This window comes from Pelobates fuscus, chromosome 3, assembly GCF_036172605.1.
Source record: "Pelobates fuscus isolate aPelFus1 chromosome 3, aPelFus1.pri, whole genome shotgun sequence".
NCBI lineage: Eukaryota > Metazoa > Chordata > Amphibia > Anura > Pelobatidae > Pelobates > Pelobates fuscus.
In genome coordinates this window covers 216,287,587-216,298,751 of record NC_086319.1, presented here as the reverse complement: position 1 = coordinate 216,298,751, position 11,165 = coordinate 216,287,587, and the positions used below count along the sequence as shown (strand labels likewise).

The 11,165-nt window shown below is 41.9% G+C and overlaps 1 protein-coding gene across 6 annotated transcripts in view; it reads left to right on the top strand.

Annotated features, from left to right (window-relative positions):
• Positions 1 to 1,493: 1,493 nt before the first annotated feature.
• The window catches only part of KIF21A (kinesin family member 21A), a 133,583-nt gene continuing 123,911 nt past the window's right edge, over positions 1,494 to 11,165 (top strand). For all 6 annotated transcript variants that reach the window (XM_063448073.1, XM_063448074.1, XM_063448071.1 and 3 more), the window contains exon 1: positions 1,494 to 1,683. In XM_063448073.1, coding sequence (XP_063304143.1) covers positions 1,640 to 1,683 — 44 coding nt within the window. In that variant the 5' untranslated portion in view covers positions 1,494 to 1,639. The remainder of the gene's footprint in view (positions 1,684 to 11,165) is intronic.

Genomic DNA, 11,165 nt, shown 5'->3' with positions numbered 1-11,165 from the left:
TCAGTCACTCACTGAAAATGCAGGCACACTCAAATAGACACTTACATACAGACGCACACTGACAGTAACATGCAGTGCAAATACTCATTAAGCACATTGCGTCATTAGCAGCAGGGCCCGATTTTGTTGATGCGTCTGTTTTGTTGGAACAATAAGAGGCATAATGGAGGCAGATTGAGTGTCTGCTGCTTGGCCTCCATATGATGCTCTGTATCCTGTCAGAATTGACATCCCATAGAAAAGCATTGGGAGGCTAACGTGCAAACCGCCACACTGCATCTCCTCATAGAGATGCATTGAATCATGCATTTTTATGGGGAAAGTGCAGCCCATCTATGCAGAGCGTGGAGACACTGAATGTCAGTTATCCAGGAAGCACCTCCAGTGGCCATTTTAGTAACAGTCACTGGAGATGTTCTTCGGCTGTAATGTAAACACTCCCTTTTGAATGAAGTCAGGTTTTACATAAAAAACCCTGCAGAGACATAGTATACTCAACAGAACTACAGTAAGATGTAGTTGTTCTGGTGACTATAGTGTCCCTTTAATTAAAAAAACAAAACAAACTTCTGAAGGTAAATATGGACTTTTAAAATTAGATTTATTAGGCCCTCACTGCATTGGACTATGGTACACCCTTAAGTTATCTATGCATGTTCATCACCAAAAGCAGGAGAAGGGGGTTAACATACCATCTGCACACACCTATGCAATTGTAACCATACTGCAGGTGACATACATAGTTGTTGGTACAGAAACATTTCCTCTAGGATAAGCCTTTAGGTTGTTTGGTTAAACAAAAACAAAAGCACAACAACCTGGGTAAAGATAATGAATTGCATCTATTGTGTAGCTGAATATTCCTCTAACTTTTTTGCAAACAGAGATAATTGCCATAACCACCTCCCAGAGTGGGTGATGCCATGTGGTGCATTGCAGGTTGCAGCTGGGGAAGTGGGCGGGGCGAGGAATGATTGACACCAATCTGGGAGTGACAAAATGAGCTGCATCATAATCCGCGAGCCGCCATCTTTGTTTAGGGCGAATCACAGGAGAACCCGAATTGCTTCGATAGCAATACATGAAGGGTTAGTTAAACAGATAAATATGCGGGTACAATGATAAACTGCCTGATAAGCATGTGCGTATTCCCAAAGGCCACATCATTAAACGTAAGCAGTACCAGCACTACTGTAACAGCACTACATCTCCCTGCAGAGATCCAACCCGCACGGTCACACACTGCCGCCCCGGCCGAGCTCAATGCGCACACACCATGTCTGCTCTCACACTCGGCTGGGGAGCCATTCCTCTCCCAGAGAGCGGCCCATGCCGCGCGCTCCCCTAGGCAGGCTGTCCGCGAGCTCCCCCCGGGCAGGCTGTCTCCAGGGAGACTCACTGAGCACGCACAGCTCCTGCAGCTCCACGAGTGCGTTGACGCGGTCATGACGCAGCTGGGCGTTCCCTGGCTGCTAGGTGGGCGGGGCCTGCAGGCAGTTGCCGGTGGTAGCAGCAGGGTGTCTGTCATAGAGTTGGTGTGTGTGTGCAGAGCGGCCCCTCCCCCTGCCCTCAGCTCCCATCACACGGAGGATCAGGAGTCCGCCTCCCATACCCAGTGCTGTCGGGCACGCAGGTCACCATGTCCGGCACGCAGGACGAGAGCTCGGTGCGGGTGGCTCTCCGGTAAGTGCCCCTCTCCCCCCGGATCTGCTGTCTGGAGTCCTGCAGGGGGCGGGCGGTGCGGGGCTGCTGAGCTCCCTTTGTGCACCTGTAATGGGCAGGAGGGGTCTGATCGCTGCATTAACCCTGTCAGCACCAGCACACAGCCTGCGGACACCGAGCCCCTCACTGCACAGGCCTCGGCAAGCTGTGAGCTGGCTGGCAGTGCTGCTACCTGTGATGTGTGTCTCAGGGTATCCCTGTCATTGCACTCACGGTCTGGCTGATGGTGGCTAATCTTTATGTACCAGCTATTAGTCTGGCTGAGCCTCATGGTAAAGGCAGTCCGAAACTGCTCCAGCGCAGAGTGTTATCACTGGCCTAATGTGTGGACATGTTGGACATTGGATTTTTTTCTGACTCTTCACCTGTCATTTTGGACTATTTCATAGCTGCACCTGTCTGCAGCAGATTGTTTCATAGTCTGTCCAGTCAAACTAGCCTGGCTGCACAAATCTTACTCCCCCCCCCCCATTCATTTCCTTGGAGATCCCATCTATTATCTGTTTGGTCACAAGGCAATGTTTGCAGGCAGCTTTGGTTGTTTTTCTTCCCTCAAGGAGAATAATCAAGTAGTCCATGCACCCAAAATTGCCAAATGATGACACCCCCTTGTGCAACTTTATGCTATATTGAATAAGTATTTGCTTTACACTCTGGCTTTATCTCTGCAAAGATATACATAGCATAACGTTTTTAATTGACTCTAAAATTGTTTCTTGGAAACTTGAGTTTCTGATTGACTAACTCTTATGGGGCAGTATCTAGGTGGCGAACAGATGTGCCTTTTCATGTATTTTTTATTGTGTGTATCAGTCTAAAATCACCATAAATAAACCACTGAAATATGTTACATGCTGCTATTTGGCAAAAGAACAGCTACTGCGTTTGCCTGGATTTCTCAAGAAACCAAATGTATGCTGTAATATAACGCTGAAATATATACATTTCTTGCTAGCTATTGTCTTCCTGTTTTGTTTACCACAGAATTTAGCCCAAAGATACCCGCCAGTCATTCATATGACCTCCAGTCGATAAGAGTTGAAACTTGTTTTACATTTTGAAGTTTTTTTTTATTACTATTTAGAATGCCTGCTTTGAGAGCTCATAGCTGTTGCAGAAATGCCAGTCTAGATTTGCATCTACCAATAAAGGAAATACGTTATCAACTTTGAAATGTTTTTCTGTTTTATCTTTTCTACTTTTTTTTGTTTCCTGATTATTTAGAATTAAAGGCAAAGTGCAGACATCATGTGAATGATTGATATATCATTTTTAATTTTTTTTTAAAAGAGAGCAGGGTCTCCAAAACCCCTGTAAGATCAGACCATTTCCAACTGGACCCACCTGTTGTGTATCAGGTGTTGAAGGAAAAACAATTCATGTGAGCCCTCGGGACACTGTTAATTATGTACCCCCATGCCACATCCAGGGCTCACGTTCATGTATAGTACTAATGTAATGAAGATGATGAGCTGGATGTATCAACTGTGTGATCCTCTTAGAACATGCGTTATCACCCTGGTTTCTGCTCGTAAAGCCCCAAGATGATGCCTGACCCAATAATAATCAGTGCCAAACTCGACTTATGGTGCTAAGAGATGTCTGATCCCTCTGGCACATAATTCCTGAAAACTGTATGGAGACTCCCTTGTTCTTATGCATCTCTTTTAATTTTGCCATGGTCCCAGGATAATCATTTCAGTTTTGCCTCAAGCATGTCAATTTAGAAACTTCAGACCAGTTTTGATGCAGCCGCATTAATTAAACCATGATCACACCAGTATCAATACAGTGTAGGTTTTTTCAAGGTTACATCATTTTGGCTCTAACTAACCTAAATTAACGCAAGCCACAATCCTTGCATCTTTCATCTCCTTATTTGTGTCTGCGTCTCACCTGATACAGTATGCATGCACAAGTGACTCAAAACTGATGAAAGGCTTGGACCTATATAAGTTTATGTGATATCTGATCTAGGTCCCTTTCATGGTTTTTCATAGACTGTAATCACATCATGGTGTTCCTGACCCAGCTATGTTGTTTGACCCTGAGCTTGTCTTGTCCTGTTAATTGTGTTTTGATCCAGTCATGTCCTGCACTGGCCCTAATTATCTTGTGGAGCAGAGTCCGCTACTTTCCTGACCTTTAGTTCAGTGCTGCCCTGTATTAGAGGTTATCCTCTACTTTTCCAGTGTTCTTTTTCCTGTTCTAAATTCTGTTAGACTTAGTTCTGATACTACATATTTCTATCCTAAGCATCTAGTAATACACCTTACTATCCTTTTTCACTGTGCCTCTTGTAGTTTGCTTACTTATTGTTGCTGAGGATCCTCTCATATCATAAAAACATACTTGCAATGTTGTCTGCCTGTCTCATTGCCCTATATGTGGGCATTTGTGTATGACCTGTTTAGTTTTCTTTTAATTTAAAATATATTCCTACTTACCAAATGTCTGTAGTCAAATGATGCCAATGTATGCTCATCTTTTGCCTTTTGTGTTGCATAATGAATGTTTTTTGTTTTAAATCAATTTGTTGTTTTAAAGAGCATGACTTTGCGATATGTGGGCATCACCTGACAGGCAGTGAAATATTATAATGGAAATATTTGGGTCAAATGGCCAATTTAGAGTTTGTATTATTCTGTTTTGTAAAACATTTAGTGAATTTCACCTAATTTGAAGAACCAAAATGGCTTTTGGCAAACAGAGGCGGCTCTAGACTTTATGAGGCCTTAGGCGAAACTCAAACAAGAGGTACCACTAACAAAAAAGTTAAATAAATATAGTTGCAATACATGCACACTGTCACATATACACATTGATGCACTGTTTACTTCTGTATGTGCCTGAGAGTGTGTCTGACAGAGAGTATCCTTGTGTGTGTGTGTGTGTGTGTGTGTGTGTGTGTGAATGTATATCTCTGAGAGCATGTTTGAGTTTTTTTTTGTCTGGGCCCGTATGTGTATGGGGTAGCTGCTTGAAGTGTGTTGTGTGTATGGGGGGTCTGCCTGTGGCCTTCGTGCATTGTGTTTATGGCAAGGCTATGTTTCCTGACTGTGTGTGTGTATGATGCATGTGTTCAGCTGGTGACTGTGACAAGATGAGTAAAGGGGTACCAGTGGCAGGGAGAGTGTGACACGGCGAAGGGGGTAAATGGACAGGGAGGGTTGTGAGAGAGAATGAGGGACAGGGAGTATGACATGGGTTGATGGAGTGTGACAGGGCAATTGTGGCATCGTAGGAGGGGCGAGTGTGACAGGATTAAGGGAGGTTAATGTGACAGGGTGAGTGTGGCACAGTGAGGGCAGGTGAGGTTTGAGAGGGGGGTGAGAGGGAGACGAGGTTGATGGTGTGAGGGAGGTGGGTGATAGTGAGAGGAAGCGTGGTTGATGGTGAGAGGGAGAGTGGGGTGATGGTGAGGGGGAGTTGATGGTGAGAGGGCCGTTATGGTGAGAGGGAGAGGGGCGTGATGGTGTAGAGGGTGATGGTGAGAGGGGGGGTGAGGGTGATGGTGAGAGGGGGGTGAGGGTGATGGTGAGAGGGGGGTGAGGGTGATGGTGAGAGGGGGGTGAGGGTGATGGTGAGAGGGGGGTGAGGGTGAGGGTGAGAGGGGGGTGAAGGTGAGGGTGAGAGGGGGGTGAAGGTGAGGGTGAGAAGGTGAGGGTGAGAGGGGGGTGAAGGTGAGGGTGAGAAGGTGAGGGTAAGAGGGGGGTGAAGGTGAGGTGGAGGTGAGAGGGGGTGAGAGAGAGAGGGTTGATGGTGTGAGGAAGCGTGGTTGATGGTGTGAGGGAGGGGGGTAATGTAAGAGGGGGGTTATCGGAAGGGGGGGGCTAAATACCTTTTTATTTATTTTTTATTCCCTGGTGGTCCAGTGTGGGCTGCCTGGTGGTCTGGTGGCCATTATATCCGGTCTGCAGAGCTGCAGACCATGTATCTCGCGAGATCCATCAGAGCATTGCCGTGGTAACTCGCGGCAACACTCTGATTGGCCAGTTGTCGCAAGACACATGGTCTGCAGATGTGCACAATGCGGAGCTGCAGACCAGTGTCTGCGATTGCTGGTCGAGCAGACATGAGGGGCCTCACACCCGGCAGCATACTAAGCAAGCCGCCGGGCCCCCTCCTGGTGTGACCGAGGACCTGACACAGACTGCCCTCAGGCGGTTTAGGCGGATACGAGGCCCATGCCGGCACGAGGCCTTAGGCGGCTGCTTAAACCACCTAATTAGAGAGCCACCTCTGTTGGCAAATTAGTTTCATCATTTTTTTCCTTCTTAAGATTATGGGCAGTATTGTCAGATTAGGCATAAATAGACCATCTGCAGGTCAGAGAAATATGGTTATTTCCTTGTATACCAGAGAACCTTTAGTTACATTTGTTTATGTGGTTAATATATTGGACTGTGCTCTTTAAAAATCTTGTGCGTTTTGGTAGGGTGGGGGCTTGCAAAGTGATAGTAGGCTCTTGTTGAACTACAACTCCCATTATTACTAAGCAACATAGATAGACCACCACTGTATTTAACAATTCCTAGCTACCTGTTGACTGTTTAATGACATAGCCGAAACTCACATGCCAGTGAGTGCAAACTGTGTGGTTTTTGTATTAAATTATTTAAGTGCTGCTGTCTAGAACAAAACATGGCATTCTTTCTGGCTCTAATGGAAAATTGCAATGTCACTGCTCAGTTCTTTGAAAAATTAATGAGCATTTTAGAATGCTAATGCTTTGCCCCAGTTAGACTGTTTTCTTTCTTGCAGTTGATCACACAATGGCATTAATGTAAATTTCAATAATTTATCATTTTAGTTTTTTGACTTAGGGTCTTCCCTAAATTGAAATTAACTGTAAAGGGTTAACATGACATGTCAACTGAGAATATTTTTTATGTTACTTCTTAATTTTGGATAGTATATAACTTGCTAATTTAAAGCTATATGTTGAGGGTTTCATTTAAATAATAAAACGTATTTTCCTGCCGTGCTCAAGAGAAAAACGTGTAACATGATGCCATTGAGGATGGACTTTGTTGACAACTATAAGGAAGCTCTGCATCCTGTCTGGATCACTAAAAAAAAGTAGCATTGAATCAAATAGGGTCAGAATAACATATATTGTACATCTGCAGATACTAACTGGAAAAAGAATGGCATGATCTGTCAAAAAAACATCAAACATAATTAAATATCCGTTCTACTGTAACACATTTCTTTGTGGAATCTGTAATATATATTCTGAAATCAAGGTTATATGTGTCAACCACTTGAATACGGGATATTTGAGCGGGGTGCCTTAAACTCATATATGGAAATTGTCCTACCTTTCATTCAATCTTTTAAATGCCACCAATCACTGTTGGCTACAGTTTGTTGATCTCTAATGGACTTCCATTCTGTTTTTTACACCATTTTCTAGGGTGTTGGTTGCAGTTTGTTTATATGCTTGTCTGGATAATTTAACAACACTGTTAAGCTAATTTTACAGTGTGTTTAAAAAGCACTTTATAGTATTATGTCCAAGCTTAAATGAACACTATAGGGACCCTATAGTGTTAAAACTACCATCTAGCCCCTCCTCACCTCCCTAAATATAGTAAAATCTTACTTGTATGCAAGTCTGCAGCTGCTGCCTCTGCCCCTAAACTGCCTGCTTGCCTGACATCATCAGAAGTGAAACTCTGAGCCAATCACAATGCTTTCCCATAGGATTAGCTTAGAATGTCAAGAAGGCAGATCGGGGCAGAGCCAGCGCAAGTCAAACAGCCCTGGCCAATCAGTATCTTTTCATAGATCTACATTAAATCTATGCATCTCTATGAGGAAAGTTCAGTTCTGCATGCAGAGGGTGGAGACACTGAAAGACACTTCTGCACACTGTGCAGCACTGTCCTAGGAAGCACCTAGGCTGTAAAGTAAACACTGCATTTTCTCTGAAAAGACTTCATGCAAAAAGCCTGAAGGGAATATTTATACTCACCAGAACAAATACAATAAGCTGTACTTGTTCTGGTGACTATAGTGTCCTTTTAAAACATTGCCCTATTTATTAGCACAATGTAGGCAGATTGGGAATTCCAAAAAAAGTTACAATGTGTGCCCTAAAGTTACAAATATGCTGGAATGGTGTGGCCATCATTCCTTATTGTATTTGTTTTCTTTGTATTGTATGCTGGTATTGCAAAGAAACACTTGAATATGTGTGATGTCGTTATGTCAACAAAGCAATGGCATCCCCAAGATAAAGTAGTCTGCGGTCAATAAACAGGCTGTCATCAGATGGTCCCTATTTCCTTTGTAATTTGAATATGCTTTTGCCAGGTGCTTACTAGTTTCACAGCTGATGCTGTCAAGACAAAACTCTTTTCTCTATTGGATATTATTTCATTTATATCCCATACAAATACAACATAATGCTTTTAGTTGAGAATAAAAAAGATGTAAAAATGTCTAAATTGATATTTACATGGCTTACAATTTGTGGTTTGGACCTTTTAAGTCATGCCCACTGGAACCACATCAGACAACACACCCACCTGCTTGGCTGTACACTTTATTTAATTTTTTGTCACATATATTATGGGGCTTTGTTGTGATGCTTGGCAACATATTAAAATATGAAGACCTAGAATTGGATGAAAAGGTATTGTTTTTTTTTAATCAACATTCATCCAGATTCTACTATTAACACCCATGCTGGAACAAGCTGCAGCAAGCTTTTTTCACTCCTTTTCGATCTCCATGCAAAGAGATTACAGATCCTTAAAAAAACCAAGGCGTGCTCTAGTAGTTCATTCTGCTCAATAGCCATGAAGCTTGTCAGTCAGTCACTGTAGTCATGTGTCTGCATGTTTGTGCAGCAGGAAGGTGTCCTATTTTGTGTTAACTTGTTAAACACCTGTTCTACTAAATTTCTAGAGTGCGTACTTAAGGCATATGTAAATAGTTACTTTTCACTCATTAAGGAATTTGTGTTCTAGAGTTGGCAATGCATCTTTTTTAAAGATAATGATAAAACGGGACTATACAGCTCTTGATTAGTATGATAGACTCTTTCCTTTGCATTCAGTTTTGTTTGTATAAAATGTTGTGGTAATGTTTTTTTGTAGGCATGTTATTAATGTTGTTCCAAGAATCTAAAGGTATACTGCTACATTTTTGGAAATTATACTATTGAATTAAACCCTTCTGTTACTTATTGCATATGTGAGAGTACAGCATTGAGGTCTATGGGGGATCCATTCTTTGCACCCATCACTGTTATTTATACTTCTAGGTGGCAATATTGCCACCCAGTGTCTAGAAGAGTCAGATGTAGGAGGAATACGGAGACGAAGTAGTCCCTACTTTCTTAGCTGAAGGTTAAACCGTTTTCAAACAAAAGTTGTCTCCAGCACTGGATGTCCAATTACACCAGTGCACCCGGCTTGTGAAATTGACTATTATGAGATGTTGAGTGCTACCGGGCAGGGGTGCCGCTGATTGGCTAAAGTGGTCAACGGATGTTCTAAGCCAATCAGTAGCTCCCCTTTCATTAATAAAGGTATGTAAGTTGTTATGATGCCTGTAGTGTTCCTTTAAATGTAAAGTTTATTTTTTTATTTATTTTTTATTGGGATTGTTAAAGGTACACCTTAAGCATCATACAATAATTAATGCATTTTATTGCAGTGCTTCGGGTCCCATAACGTATAACAATTGTTACTTTGAGTAAAGTGTGTGGACAGCTGATTCAAAGACATGCTATTCTTTTGCCATGTCACAATAATGATTTGCCAACTTTCCTCTGTTTATAACTAATATGAAGTAAAATTTGTTTGTAAGTTTTGAAACATCCTACTTTACAGAAGTATAACATTATTGCCAAACACACTGCCTTTTTGGTTTTGCAGGTTTTTAATATGTTCAATTGTAGATATCCCTGTTTTGTCACTGTGTAACTCTACTCATCCTTGTGTAATAGTGATTGCCTAACTATCTTGCACATGTGCATTATTATCTGCATTCATACAATTAAAATATATGTATGAAGCTTCCCAGCAAAGTTGCTGTGCTTCAGACTTTACGAAGTTTCAGCAAATCTTATTTTTATTTTTTTTATTTTTTGTGTATGAAATTTAGCTAATAGCCTTATCTGCCTCATATTTTACAGCTTTTAGCAGAAAGCTGGACTACAAACGCCATAACATTATACCTTTACTGCGTAGGAGTTAATGGCATATGTACAAAGCTTGCTCATTTTGAATGCTTGAATGAATGCAGTTCAGTTGTGCAAGGCAAATGCAACTACTGCTGTGTTTTTTATCTTTACACTAGTTTGTTTATTACTCCACCAAAAAAACCCCACAGTCTTCGATATATCCTCAATATCCAGGTGGGATAAGGTCAAGGTAGAAGTAGGAAGAATACATTTATGAAAGCAGAAACTGATAATGTGTTTATAAGAAAGCAGGGATATTGGAAAGTATGTAGCGAGCTTTAATAGAAGAAATTGGGCCTGTAGGAGCGAGTAATGATTTGGCGGAAAAAGGAATTACGAGAATGCTCATCACTGCATTTACACTATTGTGTTTGTACTGTACAATTGTCTAAAGTGGGGGTGGGGAGTGGGGAGGGAAGGAGAAGTGATATTTGATGATGAGCTTACTAGTTAGTCAAAACCAAACATATTCTACAACATGCAACTATAGATTAACAAAATATCCATGAACTCAATGTAAAAGCAAGTTGTTGCATACAGGAACAGCATCTCACAATGACCATTGAAGTAAGCTTACAGGCTAAATAAACCAGAGTTGTCATTCCACCGGAGGTACAAAAATGCAATATATACAGTGGCCTAGCCCTATATACCAGGGAGGAGGAGAGGTAGATTGCCAGGTATACACTCCATATCAAACCACTCCATTATTTATAGGCAAGTAACTTTACTACAGTTTATAAAGTGAGTGTAGATTTAGAAAGCGAAGTAAGGATGGCTCAGTCAGTAAGTGGAATGACAGGTTGTGTGAGTTGAATTTTCCTGGGAGGTTGGCTGCACAACAACACTAATCTGGGCTGAGTTGCTAACTAAAACAAGACCACCTGTTGTCAAGCCAGAGTTGTGAAAAAGCACACCTAGTGATGGATGGCATCCTGATATATTTAATTTCTAATTATTGCATAGGAGGGCTTTTATGCAGTGAAAAAAATACAAATATTTACATAGCAGGTTGATTTGCTGTTGGATAAACATTGACTTTAATACATCTGGTTTTAGACCTTGTATACAATTTAGTTTTTTTTTAAAATCTCTTGTGACTCTTGCCTGCAGCCTTGCTTTACATTTTGAATACATGGTTGACCTTGGTGTTCTGTAGCTCTGGCCTGTTGCAAAACAATTCTAATAATGCATAAAACTGGAATGTGCACACCGTAGTACCAAGCAAGACTAGGCACGATGA